The 21,730-nt window shown below is 41.7% G+C and overlaps 1 protein-coding gene across 5 annotated transcripts in view; it reads left to right on the top strand.

Annotated features, from left to right (window-relative positions):
* Positions 1 to 21,730, top strand: part of TAFA5 (TAFA chemokine like family member 5) — a 515,983-nt gene that overhangs the window by 331,067 nt on the left and 163,186 nt on the right. For 2 of the 5 annotated variants that reach the window (XM_084810965.1, XM_084810966.1), the window contains exon 3: positions 5,559 to 5,615. The exons of the other annotated variants lie outside the window; for them this stretch is intronic. In XM_084810965.1, the coding sequence (XP_084667091.1) occupies positions 5,559 to 5,615 (57 nt within the window). The remainder of the gene's footprint in view (positions 1 to 5,558; positions 5,616 to 21,730) is intronic. 5 annotated transcript variants of the gene reach the window in all.

Here is a 21,730-nt window from a genome sequence, read left to right as displayed (position 1 = left end):
CACTTTCTCTTTTTCCCCGCTTTCCACACCGGAAAGGACACATACACATTTTAGCCCTGCTTTTGAAAACAGATGCAACATTCAATTTTTGGAAAGACTACAGGGACTCAGGCTTATAGAGAACAATGCCATTGGCACTGTGAGCCCTTCTTCTTATTCTGTTGGAGGGGCAAGCAGTGATTCCATGGCGGAAAGGGAAAGGCACTTTGCATGTGCTGTGAGGTACTTTGCCAATATTCCAGCTGGCTACTACAAATAATTTTCAGCTATGAAGCCCAGGTATAATTGGTAGACCCTTGCAGATCCTGTGCCATCTAGTGATTAAACTATATAATGCTTTATCCACACAATAAATTTCTGTTCTCATCATCCATTCCAAGTTTGTCAACCTGTGAGAAATGATCATCTAACTTATTTATTTCAGTTATATCCTCCTCTTCCTCCCAGAACCCACGATTTGCCACCATAATATTATCCTATTTGCAAACTGGGTCATAGTATGTTAGCCCATATCTCTTGTTGGTTGTGTGTCTCCCCACCTCCTTAATCACCATGTTTAAAATTGATCGTTGTCACATTAATTCATTAGAAATTATTTAAAGTAATTATGCAAGAAATTAATTGATTCTTAGAATATTAATATATTTTTGAATTCTTGTAGTTGAATAAATCAGCAAGGATAAAAAAATATTAATAAGTTATTCAAGTTAAAATCATGATGGGAGTATTGACATTATAGTTGTAATACATAGTTAATGGATTTGATTGATACAATTTTTAAAAAACCACTTTTAAAATATTTAATTTGGTCCAAATAATCCTGAGGAAAAAGAATCTAAACAAATTAGAGGAGGTAGTTTAAAAACTGTTAAAACTTTAAAGGAATCCAAGTCTACAAAAGATCTCAAATCCTTACAAGAACAGTTATTTTGAAACTGCCAAGATACGGAAGAAATAAGACTTGCAGAGTTAAAACCTGTAGAAGGCTGGCAAAATGAGGCTTACATTACTTTTCTCTTAAACTCATTAAAGACATTTTTGGCATCAGATTTTTTTAAAAAAAAATCTGAAATCAGATTAAATCAAGCATTGGAAGTTAGAGACACAAAGGGCTCAATCCTATGGGGATAGGCGGCCACCTCCGAACTTGGAGGCGACTGCCTATCCAATGCAGGGCAGGAGAAGCATGGAGGGGATCATCCCCTCCACGCTTCTCCTGCCCTGCATTTGCGGCTAGACAGCCGATTTCGGGTAGGATGTGTTGTACTGGCATTTCCACCTTCCCCACCCTGGAACTCCCCATTTTGGCCACTCCATGCTCCTCTTTCAGTCAGCAAGTGCAGGGCCATTCCGTTCTGCCTGCAAGGCAGCGTAGAAGGGGGTGAAGGTCGGTTCTCCAGGAACCGACCTCGGAGTGCGGGCTCCGAGGTTAGTTCCTGGAAAACCACATATCCTATGGCTGTCTAGCCACTGACAAGCAGCCATAGGATTGCTCCTTAAGGGCACAATCCTATGTGATCCACCCTGGGCACTTGTAAGCCTCCACACTTGGCTATCCTAGACTATGCAATGGTCTATGCTGAAATTTCTTAGGCTTCTTAGAACTTACAAAGATATAAACAGTGTCTTTCTAGAGCTTTTGCAGAGTAGGAATAGGAGTAGGGGTAGTGGTTATTTATACATGTAGGAATACTACTTAGGATTGTTTTCTATGTTATATTTTTTATCTTATTTCACTACTGGTTTGGATGTTGTATCCTCCCATTCCAAATTACCTTTGGACAGGAATGGGAATCCATCTGATTAGCTAAATGGTTTCTATAGAATGGGTACAGTTTTTAAAGCCTGGAGAACTGAATATTGCATTGATGGATCAGCAAATTGCCTTCCCCCTGCCCCCAGATAATACATAAAATACGGATTGGTTTCTTTACAAATATTGATCTGTATTGCTTCTACAGCACTTAATTGGTTTTGTTGAAGCCCATCGTACTGTATTTATAGCAATAATATTTTAAAGAAGATGATGTATGACTAAATAATCAAACAAGAGATGCCAAGCAGGGTATCTAAGTACAATTGATGATAACTGACAAAGAGGAATCTGTAAATAATGCTATTGACGTGCTTCAACTGTTCTTCTTGAAGTGGTCCAATTTTTATTTTATTATTTATTTCTTATATTAATGTAAATGATTTCCACTCCACACCACTTTTCCATCCATAGAGCACCATCAAGGTACCTAACAAACTGATAAAAATCACAAGAATTAAAACAGTCCATATTAAAATTTGCAACATTTAAACAACAACAACAACAAACCAATGAAGTACAAGGGAAACATCCAGGGAAATAGCACCACTGGAACAAGATGGTCTTCAACTGCCTTTGGGAGACCATCTATGATCTAGCCCAAAGAGAGAGAATAGTGTCAGGATGCTGCACGAGATTTTATTAGTAAAAAGCCTTGTACAGGGCTTCTGACTATTAAATCCTTGTACAGTATTCTGAAACTATTCTCTCTTTAGGGTTCACTTTGGATGCTCACTCGCCTTTGTACCATCTGTGATCTAGCCCTGCTAAAGGGAAGAACACTCAAGAAGTGAGGGGCCATCACTGAACCCCCCCCCCACAAAAAATGAAACTGCATTCTGAGTGGACACCAACTTTGCTGCACTCAGAGCAGGGTCCCACAGTCTTACACACTGTAGGGCAGCGATGGGGGACTTTTTTTGACCCAATGGCTGCATTACCTTCTGTGGGCTGCATGCTAATTGTGGGTGCATTCCCTGCAAAAGTGGGTGGGGCAAAAACAAAATGGGGACAGGCCACCCCCTTTCCACCACCACATGTCACACACAGACATGTATTCACACAACACACATAACACACATCTATTTATATTCAGACACTTCAGTCCTCGTGCATGACATTCTCTCCTTATAGACATATAAGCCTAATTGTTGTGCAGGGTGGTGGTTTTCATGGTGTTGGGTTCACAGTGTGTGGGATGTAGAGGGTTAAACATTCACAGCCCAACTGCAGCCCCTACCAAATTCCCCCCACCCCACTCTGAGTGCTATGATTAGACTAAACAAAAGCCTTCCATATGGCAGGAATGGAAGATTTTTTTCTCAAGCCTTGACAGTTGTGGGGCAGGGTGAAGATGTTAGGTTGCGGGCCAGTTGGGGAGGCCCCAGCAGGCCACTCGTGCTGTAGAACCAGTGTTTTGTAGTGGTCAAAGTATGAACTAGGACTGGAGATAATAAGATTCATATCCTCACTCAACAACTAAACTTTTACTAGGTTTCCTTTTGTCGGTCACGATCCCTCAGCCCAGCTTACTGCACAGGGCTGTTGTGAGATAAAAGGGTGTGTATGTGTGTATGAGAAAACCTTTGTACCCTAACCTGAGATCCTTGGAGGAAAGCTGGAATAAGAACTTAAGAAAAAATGTGCTAGCGCAGGCCGAAGGCTTGTCTATTCCAGCATTCTGTTGCCACAGTGGCCACCCAACTGCCTATGAGAAGCCCAGAGCAGGACATGAGTGCAATAGCACCCTGCCACTTGTGTTTCCCAGCAACTGGTGTACAGGGGCATACTGCCTCTGATGCTGGAGGCAATATATAGCCATCATGACTAGTAGCCATTGATAGCGTTATTTTCTGTGAATTTGTCTAACTCCTTTTTAAAGCTGTCCAAGGTGATGGTCAGATGGAGTAATAAACAAAATAAAAATGTTTGTAATATTCTTGAAACCATAGGAATGTTTTTATCTCCAGTTTTTAATGCAGTGTTGAAGTTGGGAATAAACGTATTTGTTTGTTTAAAATATTTATATCCCCTCTTTTTGCCTGACAGTGGGCTTCCAAAATGTCTGACAATAACTGAAAATTAATAAATAATAAGCATAAGATCCCTTTTAAAAGCCAGGAGTGGCTTATGGAAGCTCTGAGGGGAAGATGGGGTGGGGTTCAAACAATGATGGGAAATGTATATCCCCAGGCTTTAGATTCTGCTGGTGATGGTGGTTGTGTGGCTGTTCCAACTTCTGCATCCCTTCCAATGAGTGCTGCCTAGCAACCCGACCCTCACCCCATTTCAGGGCATACTGCTAATAGAAACACAAAGGGGAGGTAGAGGGTGATCCTTGTGCCCCTCCTCCCCATCATAATTCTGCATGCCCTCACCCCACGTAGGGTCTTTTTCTGCAATTGGCCCCATGAAACCTTCATCAAGTTCACACAGCCCACAGAGCCTGCCACTGGGAAGCATTAGGAACTGCAGATTGTCCAGCTACTCACATGAAGAGATGCTGACCCCAGAGAGGCCAAAACATCTGGTGCAAAAAATCTGGATCCACAGCCCCTGAGAGGCCACAACATTGGGCTCCCAACTACAGTTAATATCTCTCATAGAAACTAATGGGATGTTGGGGGGTCTTGGAAGTTGTGGCTCTTCTCTTCTGTTTCTTGAAAACAGAAAACCTCAACCTCCCCACCTCCCACCTTGGCTGGCACAGGCCAGCAGGGTCTTGGAAGTGGTGGCTCTTCTGTCACTTTACTTCTCCACCCCAGTTGGGATTGCTCTGTTACAAAGCGGTCCTATGCATGTTTACTCAAAAGTAATAGTGGAACTTATTCCCAGGTAAACATGCAAAATTGTGAATATGCCCAATACAAAAGAGATCGAGAGCTGCAAACTGCTACATGTTATGGTATCTAAGCACATGTATCTTAGTTTTTGCCATCTGAGAAGCAGGAAAAAATAAAAGTTGAAAATAGAAACCACAAATTTTGTAGTAATCAAATAAATCCACACTTTTCTTAAAAGCACTTCACTCCTTCTAAAAGGCAGAACATTTCATAGGTGTTTTTTTTTCAGTATTCCCCCAAATTTGGAAGTATTTTGTTGGAAAAGGTGAAAAACAAATCCTCAGGAAAAAAAGACCCATTTGATCCTCTGTATTTTTCCAGTTTTTTCCCCCCCAGGTCCTTCACATCTATCTTGTATTATGTGGCTTTTATTTATTACTATGTTGTTAGCTGGAATGATAAAGCAAGGGTCACTAAATCAAAAACTCTTACCGTGCTCGGTTAGTTTATGCCAGTCCTGCAGCCTGAAGGGAATCTGCAATATGGTGTGAGTGGAAACATCAGTTTGTTAGCATTCTTATTTCTTTATTTGCATTCTATAAGTGTTATTTTTTGGTTTTCCATTGCAAAGCTATCTTTGCATGATTAGCCTTTATTTTCCACAAAATAAGCAACGGCCAATCCCCAACGTGCTTTCTAATGAAAGATGATGTCCTGTTTTACAGATGAAGGGAATTTCTTAGTCATCAGTCAATCAAAGTATTAAGTATTATGAATAAGACCGTAATAAAAATTCAGTAAATATTAATACTTTGGCACTAAATTAATATTTAGTATTGAACACATCATGCCAAAGTCCTTTATAAAAACAGCAGTAATTTTAGATGCTTCATTTTTCATCAGGTACACAATATAGGTTTCTTCTATCTTCCACTCAAATCTCATTTTCTTCCTCACTATAGATGCGACAGCTTCTTTGCTGACTCTTTGGTTTGTTGTGATGGACTGCTGGCCCATTTGTAAGTTACTTCACCTCACTTAATTCAGCTTGCATAGTGCTCCGTTTTGCCGTTCCTTTATGTTTTGTGTCATCTTAGAGACTGAATGCATTCACATGGAGAAATTCAACTTCAAATACAGAACTGTTGAAATCTATATACATATGTGTGTATGTGTGTAAACAAAATAGGATTTACCAAAAGTGGACACACTTTTTTCTGATTATGACAACAGTTTTAATTGCTTTTATGTGTATGACAGCTGAGCAAAATGCAGTGAATCTTTTGGATTGAATCTTGCATCCCATTACAAGAGCAGTGTATTTATTTTATCAACACACATATTTTGCAACTCTGCATTTGCTTCAGCATTGATATTTCTACTAATCCATATTAATGAAATTATATGGTACAAAGTGTAACTTAATTATGGCGAAGGAAGGAATGATGCATTTGCAAAGTCATCTTAATGTACTTGTCAGAACTTCAGAGATTACTAGCAGTATCTGTAAATTACCTGCCATTGTGTTAGTAGCGATTAGAATTTAAAAAAACCCTGTTCTATCTAGTAAGTAGATGTGTATAATTTCTGTTTTGGAAACTGAGAATAGTTATTGGCTACTAAATGTCCAGAAGAAGTTGAAAATAAATTTAAAGAGAGAGTCAATCTTTGTTCCTTACCCCCCTCCCTTTCTCTTTTTCTACCATGCACATCGCATAGCCTATGTCTTGATTTTTTTTCTACCAATAGAAAAAAGATAGAATAAAAAAATCTCCTACTTGTTCAGACTATCTTTTAAAGAATGATCAGATAGTTGGAATTTATCAACAATGATATTCCTTAATGCTATGAAGTTTTCATAGCCCAAACATTTATAAACAGATCCTTGAACTAGGCTAAACTGTGAGATGTTTCAGGTTTAGGCCACAGCTATACTGTAGGCTTGTCCTACATGATAATTCGTCGTGGAACAGCATCTGAGTTCAAATCAGAATATGCCAAAAGGAGAGCAAATGCATTTACGTAAATTCCACAGTGTATCCCATTAAATGGCATCATCAGATATTCATGCACTAATCCATGCTAAAGCAAGGATCTTGGAATATTTTTGCCTACCTTGCTCATGTAATGGGGCGCTCTTCCAGTGTAGCTCCTTTGCTCTGAAAAGGCACCCCTGAGAGTTAGCAAACCCTCGCAAATGGCATTTGATATAGATCAGGGGCCTGCAGCAGTGTGTGTGTGTGTGAGAGAGAGAGAGAGAGAGAGACAGAGACAGAGACAGAGAGAAAGAGAGAGAATTGATGTAAACTGGAGACATACACATACCCTTTTACAAGTAGAAGTGCCTTCTACTAGCAGTATGGCTCCATTGGATCCAAGCCATGTATTAATTTCCAGTTATTGTAAGAGTTAGGCTTTTGTAAGTGTATACGACAAACATAGGTTCACCAGTCGCTTCATAAGATTAATGTTCCATTTGTACATGTATCATGCCCAGCTATTGCACGCACTAGAAAATATGTACCTTAGCAGATACATAATAAAAACTGCCATTGAGTCTTGGGCTAGGTAGGGACAGGACATCAGAATGAAAGACAAGATGAGGGTCACCTGGTCTTCATACAGAGATGTGTCTTTTTTTCCCCATTAAAAGTTACATGGCAGCAACTGAATGTACATCTACTGCACCTCCCTCTGTGCTGTTCCAGCTCCACCAGTCCCCTGCCAAACCTCCTCTGCAGTGGGCAGAAACAGAACCCTACTTGCTGTCATGGGTGGAAGAAAGTACTAGTTAGAGCAGTTGGGTTGGAGGCTCCTTGGCTGCATACCTAGAGGAGCACTGAGCTTTTCAAAAGACAGGCACTGAGAAGATTTCGCAACTATCCGTAGAAATACAATGGATGAGACAGCTAGAAAAATACGAGTAGTCCCAGCAAGAGCCCACTGAGTGGCAACTCCCAATCCCTTCCACTCTGCTGTTGGGGTGGGACTGGGAAATCAAGTGCATGGCATGATGGAGCACTTCTGTTGGCTTTCTCTTGTACCAAGAACACTGTGGTCACTGAACAACTGGGATGAGATGCACAAACTCTAAGATGCCACTGAAAAGTTGCATTCATCTTCTCTCATCCCAGTAGAGTAACCAATGTGATTGACACTGGATCTGCTATACATGTTTTATAATTTGAGGCAACTAGTAATTGCAAAGTTGCATTTTGGATCTATGTGCATGGGGAGAGCAGTTTTAAGTGAAAGTACAGAATTTGACATCATAACTAGTCCATTTCATTTTAGACTAATAGAATACTTTGTTTCTTCTGCTTTACCAGCACTGGTAAATGTTCTGTAAATATGTAAGATATGCATGGCCCTCACTTAACTAGGCTGCTGAAGGAAATTCAGACATGCAGTTCTTGCAAAGAATATTGAACATATTCACTTAACTGTGTCAACTTTAACAAAAGATGTCGCCACCACGGATGCTTATGGATAGCACTTCTCAGCCTGGCACATTAGAGTAGTCTCATCATAAATTGCTCTATTCATTTTAATGTATTCAGTTTCTACATAATGACTAGCAAACATAATTTAATTAAAGGGAGGCTAATTCATGAATAATAGAATAAATATAAATCTGTACAGGCAGCCTTGTCTGATGCCTCTGCGTGCTGTGACAAAATTTATTTACATATATAGTTAGATCCATATAGATGACTTTGCCAGTCTGTTTGTCAATTTTAGTTGTTGTTTAGATGCTAGACCCCAGAAGAAAAGGGGCCCATGCTTTCTGTAAGGTAGATCAGTCTACCTTTAGATCAAGCCTTTGAAGTAATTTAATTTCTGGAAGTGACTTTTTGCCGTTATTTCTGCCAGTTGGACCTATTAGAAAATACATGTAGAATTTCTAGGAATGTACCACTTCAACTGCAGGTGGGTGGGGGTATCTCATGATCAGATATTCCACCCAACATCAGAATCACCCAGGCCAGCATAGATCTATATGAAGTTATTGAGATTGTATTTTTGTGGTAGTTGGACATACATACGTTGTTTTAGTTGTTTAGATGTTTTTAGTCACTTGTTTAATTGCCTTTTCACTGAAGTAGGATGCAAATTGTAATCAGGCTGATTAGATTTTGCAAAACTTTTTAAAAAATCTTATGCTATTATGTTTTTGATATATATTGTTCAGTAATGTATACTTCTTAACTTGTTTAAAAATAAAGACAACTGAAAAAAAATACAAAACAAAAATGTCCATCCATGTCGAAACTTAGCATATCAGGGAGATAGGTTTTACCATTTCCCAATGAGGTAGTACTGTATCATATGCTTTTTCTGGGTTGGCTCAATCACATGAGAGCAAAAGTTACTCTAGCCTTTTGTTGAATGCTGCAGAGTCCTATCTAAAAACTATTCAGAAACTTCAGTTGAGGCAGAACACAGCAGGCTAACTGAATATAATATGCTGGTATTAAAATATCTTCACTGGCTTCCAGTTTGTTTCTGGCCACAATTCAAAGTGCTGATTGATTTGATTACCACCAAAATGGCACTCAAGGCAGCTAACAATAAAATTATATTGTTGTAATGACTATCAAACCCTAAGGTGCCAAGGTATCTGAAGGACAACTTCTCCCACTTGAATCTACCCATTTTTTAAGATCTTCCTTTCCCAGGTTCCCCCCCTTCTGAGGTTAGGCAGATCTTTCTTAGAGAAACAGTTTCCTCTTCGTAGTCCTCATTTGTGGAATACATATTTGAGATAAGTTTACTTGGCACCGTAAGTTTACTTTTTCAGTGGGCATTGGCAGGTTAAACTTTACATCTTTATGTTCTTCTCTTGCATGCTGCTGCCTTTTTATGATTGCTGCAACTACTGTTGTGTGTTTTTCTGTTTATAGGCTATGTTGATTTTACTGTAAGCACCTAGTTAGCATAATGCTAAAAGGTGGGATATAAATGATTCTGGTGAATAACTAGCTAAATAAAATAGGTACTTTTTTATATCCAAAATGTAATACCCTGGTGACTAACCTAATCAGCTTTCAGAGCAGCTTCCAAAGTCCCAGGGATGCTTTAACAATCTGACAGGTTGGATTTCTAAGAGTGATCATGAACATTCCTTATGTACAAGTATATCCTTTCTACTGTCCATCTGTTTTTCTTTTTTTTAGATTACATGTATATACCATACTTTTAGCACAAAGAAGTACTCCCAGGGAAGGTTTTACCATGCAATGTGCCTGCAATTTACATGCCCAGGATTCTTAAAAGCAAGGATATATGAGACAGTCTACAGCACAGTTTCAACTAATGTAGAAGACTGTGAGGTGGAAAAGGAAAAATTTAATGGAAATATAGGGGCAGTCCCCCCATATTCCCATGAAATTGGAAAAAATCATGTAGCACATTAAAACATTAGCCACATATACTTGAAACATGTATCTAAAGATAAAGCAGAAGATTAATATAACCAACCCCAGCTCAGTACCCCAAAGTCAGTCAGTCTGTCTGTCTGTCTGTCTGTCTTATTTATGTATTTATTACATTTCTATCCTGCCCCTTTTCCTCCTTAAGGAACCTGAGGTGGCATATATAATCCTCCTGATTTTATGCTCACAACAACAACCCTGTGAGGTAGGTTTGGCTGAGAGTCTGTGACTGGCCCAAAGTCACCCAGTGAACTTACATGGCCAAGTGGGGACTAGAACCCCGATCTCCTGACCCCCAGTCCAACGGTCTAGCCACTATACCACACTGGCTCTAAGAAATAATAATAAGAAAATAAAAATAAAATAAGAAATAATAAGAAAAAAAAACATAAGAGTTGTGATAGAAACAGTCATCTTTGGATCTGTTTTCTTCAATGCATTCACAATATAACAACTTCCTGCCAAATGACTGCTAAAAATACATTGAAAATCAGTCTCATCCAAGATAACTCTATCTAGTCCATTACCACACGCTCGAGCACCTTGCCCAAGAAGGGACATTTTCCACTGACCTCTTAAGGTCTTCCAGATCCAACAAAGGTTTATTCTTTAGTAGTCATACTATTGCCTATTTTAAAGGGGCTAGTATTACTCTCTACTCCATCCTACCACGAGTGCTTCCAAACAGAGGGCTTCTAACACTAACAATCAGAAGGCATTGTGCAGCTATTCCAAAGAATCATAGAATCATAGAATAGTAGGGTTGGAAGGGGCCTATAAGATCATTGAGTCCATCTCCCTGCTCAATGCAGGAATCAAGTCAAAGCATCCCTGACAGATGGCTGTCCAGCCTCATCTTGAATGCCTACAGTCTGGGAGAGCCCACCACTGCCCTACATAATTGGTTCCACTGTCATATTGCTCTAACAGTCAGGACGTTTTTCCTGATGCTCAGCCAGAATCTGGCTTCCTGTAACATGAGCCCATGATGCCGTGTCCTGCACCCTGGGATGATCGAGAAGAGATCCCGGCCTTCCTCTCTGTGACAACCTTTCAAGTACTTGAAGAGCGCTATCATATCTCCCCTCAGTCTTCTCTTCTCAAGGCTAAACACACCCAGTTCTTTCAGTCTCTCTTCATAGGGCTTTGTTTCCAGTCCCCTGATCATCTTGGTTGCCCTCCTCTGAACCCTCTCCAGCTTGTCTGCATCCTTCTTAAAGTGCAGTGCCCAGAACTGGACACAGTACTCCAGATGAGGCCTAAGCAGTGCTGAGTAGAGGAGAACTAGTGCTTCCCGGGAGTTGGAAGCTATGCTTCTATGACTGCAGCCCAAAAGAGCATTTGCCTTTTTTGCATCCACATCACATTGTTGGCTCCTATTCAGCTTGTGACCTGCAACAATTCCAAGATCCTTCTTCCTTGTAGTATTGTTGAGCCATGTATCCCCCATCTTGTAACTGTGCATTTGGTTTCTTTTTCCTAGGTGCAGAATTTGGCATTTATCCCTATTAAATGCCATTCTGTTGTTTTCAGCCCAGTGCTCCAGCCTATCAAGATCACTTTGAATTTTGTTTCTATCTTCCAGAGTATTAGCTATCCCACCCAGTTTTGTGTCATCTGCAAGTTTGATCAGCATTACTAAAAATGTTGAAGCACACTGGGCTCAAGACTGAGCCCTGCGGTACCCCACTCGTTACCTCTCCCCAGTTTGAGAAGATCCTATTGATAAGCACTCCTTGAGTCCGATTCTGTAGCCAACTGTGGATCCATGTTTAATCTAGACCACTTTGAGCTAGTTTGCTCATCAGGATATCATGGGGCACTTTGTCGAAAGCTTTGCCGAAGTTGAGGTATATTGTGTCCACAGCATTCCCACAGTCCACGCGGTAGGTTGCTTGAGCAAAAAAATGAGATCAGATGCGTCTGGCAGGATTTGTTCTTGACAAATCCATGTTGGCTTCAAGTAATCACCGCATTGTTTTCAAGGTGCTTACAGATGGATTGCTTTATCATCTGCTCCAGAATTTTCCCCGGGATTGATGTCAGACTGACTGGTCTGTAGTACCCAGGTTCCTCCTTTTTGCCCTTTTCTAAGATAGGGACAACATTAGCCCTCCTCCAGTCATCTGGCACTTCCCCCGTCCTCCATGATTTCTCAAAGAGAATAGACAGCGGTTCTGAGAGTTCTTCTGCCAGTTCCTTTATTACTCTAGGATGCAGTTCATGAATCCTGCCCCTTCAGCCTGTACTTGGCCTTTGCCAGGGGGGTCATAGACCCTCTTTTGGGAGAAGACTGAGCCAAAGTAGGAATTGAGCATCTCTGCCTTTTCTTTGTCATCTGTTATCGTTTTGCCATCCTTATTTAATAGCAGAACCACCATTTCTTTCCTCTGCCTTTTACTATGCACATAGCTGAAGAAAGCCTTTTTGTTGCTTTTAGCATCCCTCGCTAACCTCATCTCGTTCTCAGCTTCATTGTTCCTGACACCATCCCTGCAATTCTGTGCTACCTGCCTGTACCCTTCCTTTGTAGCTTGGCCTTCTTTCCACTTCCTATATGTGTGCTTTTTTTGTTTTCATGTCATCTCTGAGCTTTTTGTGAAGCCACATTGGCTTTTTCCTTCCACCTTTTTTTTATTGTTGGAATTGTTTGTAACTGTGCCTTGAGAATTCCCTTTTTTAAAAACTCCCACCCATCTTAGACTCCTTTTCCCAGTCTACTTTTCCCAGTTCACTTGCCATGGGACCTTACTTATCATTGTTCTGAGTTTATTAAAATCAGCTTTCCTAAAGTCCAGGGTACGCGTTTGACTACACCCAGCTTTTGCTTCCCTTAGAACCAAGAACTGAAGTACAACATGGTCGCTTTCCCCCAGAGTTCCTGTAACTGCTACTTTATCCACTAAGTCATCTCTGTTGGTTAGGATCAAGTCAAGGATTGTCGATCCTCTAGTTCCTTCCTCCACTTTCTGTAGGAGGAAGTTGTCAGCAACACAAGTCAGGAATTTCTTGGAGGGACCATGTTTTGCAGAATTTATCTCCTGACGAATATCGGAGAAATTGAAGTCCCCCATTACTACTACATCTTACTTCATTGAAACATTTGCAATTTGCTTTTCAAGAGTTTCATCCTCATCTTCTCCTTGTTTGGGTGCCCAGTAGTAGACTCCAACCACCATGTTCCTTTTATTCTTTGCTCCAGATGTTTTCGATGGGGCTACCAAGCTCATCCTCGTGTATTTATGTGCAGAGATATGTATTTTTAACATATAGTGCAACTCCATCTCCCTTTCTGTTCCTCCTGTTCTTTTTGAACAAGTTATATCCTTCAATTGCTGTATTCCAGTCATGGGAGTCATCCCACCAAGTTTCACTTACACCTATCAAGTCATAATTTCCCTCCTGTATTAAGAGTTCAAGTTCGTTCTGTTTGTTTCCCATACTCTGGGCATTAGCATATAGATATCGAAGACCATGTGCTTTATAGTCTGGCTTTCTTCCTACATGTTTTTGAAGACTATTTTGGGGTGCTATTAGAGCTGTTTTTGTGTCTGTTGTGGTGCATGTTTCGTCCATCGTTACCCCCAACTTTACGTCTCCCTCCCTCGTAGGATTCAGTTTAAAGCCTCCGAATGAAGTTCTTCATGCTGTGGCCAAACACATTCTTCCCAGCCGTTGTGAGGTGCAACCCGTCCCTTGCCAACAGCCCACCTTCTAGGAAGTATAGCCTGTGGTCCCAGAATTTAAATCTCTCGTCGGCACCACCTTCATAGCCAGTCGTTCACCCAGAGTATTTTTCGTTCCCTTTCTCTCCCTCTTCTAACTACTGGAAGGATGGATGAAAAAACTATCTGGGCCCCAAAGTTCTTGAGTTTCCTTCCCAAAGCTTCACAGTCTGACGTGATTTCTTGTAGCTCCGCTTGGCAGTATCATTTGTTCCCACATGGATGAGAAGAAAGGGATACCTGTCAGTGGGCTTTATGAGTGTAGGCAACCCTTCAGTCACATCTCTAATTCATCCTCCTGGGAGATGGCATACCTGGCAAGTCCATGGGTCTTCGCGAGATACTTGGGTTTCAATCCCACCCAGCAAGGAGTCTCCCCCAACTACTACTCTTCTTGTGTTGTAGGCCTTGGTTTCATTGCCTCTGCTTAACTGACTTTCAGTCCCTTGCTCGCTCTCATGTGGGGTCCTCTGTAATTCGTCCTCTGCAGGCTGTCCTCCAGTCTCATCCTCAAGTGGAAACAGTTCCATAGTTCCACTGCTTCCACTGGTGAAGAGTGGCTTCTAGTTCTTCTGCTCCTAACTGTTACCCTTTTCCAAGTTGTATCCTCTACTGCATTTTTCCTCACCTCAGCATTTCCCTCTTTTGCCTCAGCTTGCTGTTGCTCTTCTAGCGCTTGTACTTTGCTTTGCTGCTGTAGTTCCACCATTCTGTCTAAGAACATCTTCTCTTATTCCCTAGAGGATCGCCACTCACCACTCCAGTCCTCTTACTTTTCTCCCAGCAGTATAATCAACTTGCATTTGTTGCACATGTAGGCCATGTTGTTCTCAGGCAAGAAAACAAACATTGCACACACCTTGCAGGTCACCACCACTGGAGAGTCTTTTCGTCCCATAGTCTGTATTCCCTTTATCTTTCTAGCTTTCTGATTGTGCTGGGATAGCCTGTGCTTTGTTCACTGGAGGTTAACAACAGAGTCCCACTGGTATGGAAGTGTGTGTTATGAGAAAAAGTTTTGTTTTTGTTTTTTAATGTTAGGGGCCACCCCCTCGACCTCCCCTGCCTTACTCCTCTGCCACTTCAATGCAGTTGGAGCTCTCAGGAGCACATGGTGAGCACATGGCAACTCAGAATGGAAAGGACAGGCCCCTGGGCTTACTCCAGCCCTCTCACCACTTTGCCTTTGTCTCCTCTTCCACTGCAACTCCTCTGCCAAACTCCTGCTTTCTCTCCCTGTTTGCTCGCTCTGAACACTCGCTCTCTGGGAGCTTGTTTGCTTGTATAGCCCTTAGACAGCTGGAGTAGCTTCATCCATCTTTTCTTTCTTTACTGTTTTTTTTTCTAGTAATCAAAATTTGGAAGAAATGGCAGGGAACCGTTGGAGAGCTGTGAATTGAAGATGACTTTTTAAATCTCTGCATTGCTGCTAGTCTTTATTCTGGTTGTATTGTTATATTGTGGTTTTAATGCTTTTATATTTAATATTGTTTTTATCCTGCGCTTTTGGGGTTTAATTTTTGTGAACCACCCAGAGAGCTTTGGCTATTGGACAGTAAAGAAATGTAATTAATGATGATGATGATGATAATGATGATGGGCAGTATAGAAATAAATACATACATACATAATCTGGGGCCATGTAAAATTTTGTGAATGAGGCAGTGCAATTGCACAATAAAATTTGCATCTGGAAGCACCCAATGAGTCTAAACCTCAACAGGAAGCGATCTGACCATGACAAGGAAAATGTTGTAAAATTCCACACTTTCAGAATTTTAAATCATTGTCTCAGTTTAAACTGTGAATCGTATTTCATGTTTCCATTCCAGACATAGCACATTAATCCCAATCATTAGATAAGACTAACAATTTGTAAAATGATACTTTGTTTTCAGAACAATGAACAGTATTTTTTAGAGGAAGACCCCTTATGTTCAGCATACTAATGCTGTGATACTAAATGTTCTTACTTGTAAGCAAGTTCATTCCTGATTCATCCAAAGTTAAGCACTTTTAAAGGGTGGGACTACACATTATACCAGCAAGCACAGGTTACCCAAACATGTTTTCCAAGTTAACATGAATCCAGGGATCAGAGGGGGGAGTTATCCAGGGAGAACTGGTTAGACAGAATGCTGTTGAACTCTTCCTGCACCTGCCAATTCTCTCCCACAGTTCTCCCATTCCATTACAATTTCCTGCAAAAGATGATGTTTCTGGTTTGGATCCAGATTTAGTCATACTTAGTGTTGCCCTGTTGAAATCAATGGGACTTAAGTCAGTAATGGCTAAGTTAAGTTGCACTGATTTCAATAGGTCTACTTTCAAAATGGTTAAATATAGATCCCACCCATTGTTTCAAAGTTCTGCTGAAGGAAAAATCAGAGCATTTGCAGGAGGGAACTGGCAAATGCATGAAGGCCTGAGAACCTTCCAACCAACATGTTCTCCCCTGCAAATGTTCTTTTGATCCCCATGTTTGTGTTACAATGGAAACACAAGATTGGAACATGTATTTGCTTCCTAGGGTGTAGTAGGGATATGCAAATAAGCAACTGAACTCTCTGAATTCCACCTTGAAGCTCATTCCAAGTCATGTCCATTTCAGGTTGTGATCTTTGGGGGTTTTCTTTTTTGAATGAAAATTCGTATATATGTTCATGCACACTTTTCCAAAGGCTTCATGGAAAAGGTGGTTTTTTTAGGAGGGAATTGGAAGAAGTAAGAGAGGTGGCATCATGCAGGTGTTCTGGGGGACAGTTCCAAGCATAGAGGCAGCAAGGAAGAAAGGGTAGAGTCTTTTGAGGAAACAGGAGACCCTTGTATGGCAGAGAGTATTAGAGGTGGAAGATCAAAGATCATATGGGGATGTATTGGGATATAAGAGAAGAGACACAGGAGAGGACAAGGCTTTGGAGGTAAGTTCAAGGAGCATGTGCTGCATCAAGGAATAGACAAGAATCCAGCACAGGGTTTTAATGAGATCACATCAAAGTTACAAGAGAGGTGAATTGTTTTGGCAGCAGAGTGCTGGATAGATGTGAGGGAACCAAGGTTAGACAACAGAAGATTACTGCAATGTGTTGCACATGGGGCTGCCTTTGAAGGCAGTCTGGAAATTTCAGTTTGTACGAAATATGTTAGCAAGAGTATTGACTGCAATTGGGTGGTGCAGTCATATTATAGCAGTATCATACCATCTTCACTTGCTTCCAGTTCGTTTCCAGCCTCTTCCATTTGTTTCTACCTGTATTCTGAGATTTTCATCAGAGGTTCTGTTCCAAGTGCTCCTGAATACTGAGATTCTGTGGGTGGCTACTCTTTTTAGTGGTAACCCCCAATGTGGAATGTCCTCCCCAAAGTGGTCTGCCTCGCCACTACTTTAATGATTTTTTGGCACTAGGCAAAGATCTTTTGGTTCTCTCTGGGGTTTTAATTTTTAGGATGTATCTTAAAGTTGTATCTTAGAACTATTTTTATTTCTTGTGGATTTTTAAAATATTTTAGCCTGTGCTATTTTAAACGGTCTTTGTGGCTGCTCTTGGTTTTGTATGGCATTTAACTGTGTGTGTGTGTGTGTGTGTGTGTGTGTTTAGATACGTTGCTGTGAGAGCTTGGGTAATAAGATGACTCACAAGTTGAATGAATGAATATGAGAGAGAAAAAATGAATACTGTAGGTGAGAGATAAATAAAGTATTTGCTGAGGAGATAGAGTGGAAGGCGATATTTTTTCAGGCTGGGCCAAATACCCAGTCCTTCCGCAGAAGTATTAGTCCCACTCAAAAGTGGAAGGAATATAATTACTTTTGTGGGCTGGTAAAATCAAAGAACGTTTGGGTGGGCTGGGCTAAGCTTTAAGGACAAGTTGGTTGAGGGTCCGTCCGTCCCCCCGCCTCCTTCTAAATAGAGAATAAAGTTTTGCCACTGAGTTAAGCAGTGGCTTGCCCCCACTCAGCAGCTGGGTGGTTTTCCTTTTGTAATTATTGACAGAATGCCCCATCAGAATGATGCTAAATTATGTAATATAATTTCCACTGAGCATTTTGTCCCTAATTACAAAGAGAATAACACCGGGCTGCTGAGGGCAACCTAGCTGCTACTTGAAATGGTTTCAAACCTTTTTTTCTGTGAAGAAGAAAGGAAAGAACCCTTGATCACCTCATTTGTAAAGGTAAGCCCTGCCCTCACCCAAATGTTCCTAGATTTCACCTTCCGCCCCCAGGATTAATCCAATCTTTGCCCCCCCCCCCAATGTATGTCTAGTATTTTTACAGGGTTGTAAAGGGAGAAGTGCCCTTCACCCAAGCCTAGTAAGAGTCACGATTTATGCAAAATACATTTTGTACAGCTCCTAAGAAAATGTTTAATATTTTGTTTATGTACACAAATTGCAGTATGCCTGGTTTTTCCATCTTTAAGCAAATGTCAAATAAAACTTAGGTAAGACTGTAACATGGATTGAATTTTTATATTATAATACAATTAGATCTAAATGTGTATATGAAATGTCACAATGACCTTTCATATTTCTATTCTCCTTTCGAAAAATCTACTTATTACCTAATGGGGATTCTTTCATTCTTTCTTGTGCCAAATCCCAGATGTTCAACCACTATCTCTCAGAAAATAATATAACATAATGTACACTCCTGACTCCCCGTTCTACTGCGATCAACAACAAACCTTTGCCTGGGGGCGGGGGTCAATTTGGAGAATGTGGAAATAAAGTGAGGGGAAGCTAAGCATAATTCAGGTATCTACTCTGAAGTACGTTCCAGTTCAAAAGCAGTAAGGTGTAGTTTATTTTCTTATGGTTCCAGGAGCATAACAACAGTAAAAGTGTTATCTCTGCAGGATCAAATGTTACTCTTAACAGCAACAAAGTTTGTGCCTTTGGCATCTACACCTAGTACACATAATCTGTTTTGAGATATAAATGTGTCTGAATATTCAGTTGGATACTGTATGAAACAGGAGTGGAAAAGATTCACTCTCTGCTCTTCAGTTTCTTTGTCATCATTATCTATTTCATCATATATGCTTTCAGGTAAGCTTGCCGTTGTTTCAAAGCTGGGGGATTGCACTGCACAGAACCAAACGGACTCTACTTTATAAACAAACCTCCAACTTTTATTTAAACAAGGCTTTTCTACAGAGCTCTCTCAGGTTGTGGCCTCTCTTTCTTCAAGCCAGGAGCATTGAGTGTTGCCCTCAACTACTTCCGGGTTCCTCCTAGGAACCACAACCCTTTCAGGTTGAATCTAATAGTTATTTCATATTGTTACAATAGTAATGTGTAAATGTTCTTTCCCATTTAAGGCAGCCATCATTACATATCACGTGCTCCTCCTGAGGGATAGTCAGGCATCCCAGTCTAGAAAGCCAAAATATAATGTTACTTAAAGTGAAGTTATTCATCTGAAGGAGTGGATAGCCTGTGATCCGGCCTAATTCCAATCCATATGGCCCTCAGCCTACTTTCAAAAGCCCTCTCCATGCTATCAGGTCACACCTCTGCCAACTGATCCAACCCTTTCCTGTCAGCCTGCTGGGTGAGAAGAAAGAGGGAGGGAAAAGGAGATGGCAAAAAGGGAGAGGAAAGGAGGTGGCAGAAAGAGTAAGAGAGTGACCCACCCACTTTGGGTTCTGGTCCTACCCACCACTGCCTTCAGACTTGCTCACCACTTATATGTGGTCCCTGACAGGTTACCTACAAGGGAATGTGGCCCTCAGCAGAAAAAAGTTACCCACCCCTGATCTAATGCCTTAGATTTTTTTTAAAGTAATTTGATTTGTCTACCAGGTTGTCTAATGAGGTACGGATCAGTGTCCACTTCTGCTTCCCTTTGGCTGAACCAGAATGTACAATACTTGTGCGCAAGTTTGAAGGAGCAGCACTTTCTCCGCCTTCACACAATCTCTCTTAACTCTGTTCTGTGTTTGAACCATAGGACTACAGGAAGAGAACAAGGCAGTTGGGTAGGATATATGCCTCTATAACCCATAGGACAGACAAAGCATTGGCAGGACATGAAAGCTCTTCATGTTCCTTAAAGGAGGCAGGGAACCTAGGGATGTACGAAAGTTCCGCCATGGATCTCGGGGAGGCCAAATGCCAGCGCATTCTGCCCCCCGAAATCGGTGGCGGAACGGCCCCCCCCCGCCCCCCCCTGGGACGGGACTTAACAGGGGCGGATCTTCCTGGCAGCTCCGGCGGCAGCTCTGGCGGTGGTTCGGTGGTGGCAGCTGCGGCGGCCGGTCTTCTGACCGGCCGCCGCCGCCATTTCCAAGTTAAAACAAAAACAAAAACAAAAAAAGTGATAGGCTACGTAAAGATTTACGTAGCCTATCACGGCTAAATTTTAAAAAAACACCGTGATAGGCTACGTAAATGTTTACGTAGCATATAACGGCTGATTAAAAAAAAAAATGCACATACGCAAATGGCGGCACCCATGGGCGCTGCCATTTGCATTCCTTATTTTGGCACGTCTTAGTCTACGTAAATGTTTATGTAGACTAAGATGTGCCAAAATAAGGAACGCAAATGGCGGCGCCCATGGGTGCCTCCATTTGCGTACGCGCGTGTTTTGTTTTGTTTTTTAATCAGCCGTGATAGGCTACGTAAACATTTACGTAGCCTATCACGGCTGACTGCAGGGACGCAAACGGCGGCGGCTACAGCTGCCACCATTTGCGTCCCTGCTAGCCAGCAGCCGGATGTCCAGCTGCTGGCGGAGCCAGCCGGTGGCTCCGCAGAATCGCTGCGGAGCACAGCCGGCCGGCCAGCATTCCGGGGGGGGGAGGAACAGAGCACCTCCCCCCCCGACGAGGATTCCGGGGGGAGGGATGGAACACCTCCCCCCACACCATCAGCATAATCCCCGAAAGGTAAGTGATTTTCGTACATCCCTAAGGGAACCTAGCAGTGATGCCAAAGGTGCCTGAGTTTCCTTCCAATGGATGTATGAGAAATTCGTTTCAGTTTATTTTTAACCAGAATTTACCCAGTTTGCACCTCCCGGAGCTGAATGTGGACCCAGGTGAAATTGCGGTCAAAGTCTATACATTTCCAAACTTACAGTGCAATTTGTAGGACAATACCAAATCTGTTTAAAAAATGCATGCATTTGAAAGAAGCTCATGAGAAAAGTATACTTTTGAAATATGGGAGAAAATGTGCACAGTTAACATGCACATTTGGAAAACTTCACATGAAAATACACATGAATTTTCAAGTGAAAAAAGAAAGAAACAAAGCTTGTAATCTGATATGGACATGAGTTGGGACGAGCGTCAAGGTAAAAGCGAGAACCTCAATGGGCTTTTTGCTGATGTGCACATCCCTATGCATTCCTCCTTCGTCATGTGGAGAAAGTAGCTGAGCATCTTGAGACAGGGATGCATAGCACTCTCTCCCCCCCTAAAAAACCCAGAACTGTTTTGCCTTCCCTCTGAGGTAAAGCAAGGTTTGTAACAGATCCAGTGTTACTCAGATTACCCAGGATAGAATGGTCTGGGGCTTAGGGATGTCAGAGAATTCTGCAACGGATCTCGGTGAGGCCAAATGCCAGTGCATTCGGCCCCCTGAAATCCGTCGTGGAACGAAGCCCCTACCCCCCCAACCCACAAAAGGTGCGCGGGACGAAGTTCCCGCCGCCCTTAACCCACAAAAGTCACGCGAAACTGAGCACTTAGCTGCTCCCATCCGCGCTGCTTTGCGAACGGCAGCCGTCCTGCAGCCACCATTCACTTCATCTTCATAGCCGTGATAGGCTACGTAAATACTTACGTAGCCTATCATGGCTACCGCAGGGACACCATTTGCATCCCTGCCGAGGCCGTGATAGGCTACGTAAGTATTTACGTAGCCTATCATGGCAGGCGGGAAAAAAATAATGAATCCCGTGTTTTGAATACTTTACATGATTTGCCTAGTGGGTGTAGTATAAATGTATAGAGAGATAGA

This window comes from Heloderma suspectum, chromosome 7 (genome assembly GCF_057233095.1).
Source record: "Heloderma suspectum isolate Gila_16-S chromosome 7, 16-S_ref, whole genome shotgun sequence".
Taxonomy (NCBI): domain Eukaryota; kingdom Metazoa; phylum Chordata; class Lepidosauria; order Squamata; family Helodermatidae; genus Heloderma; species Heloderma suspectum.
The sequence above is the reverse complement of the archived record's forward strand: the minus strand, read 5'-3'. Positions and strand labels throughout refer to the sequence as shown.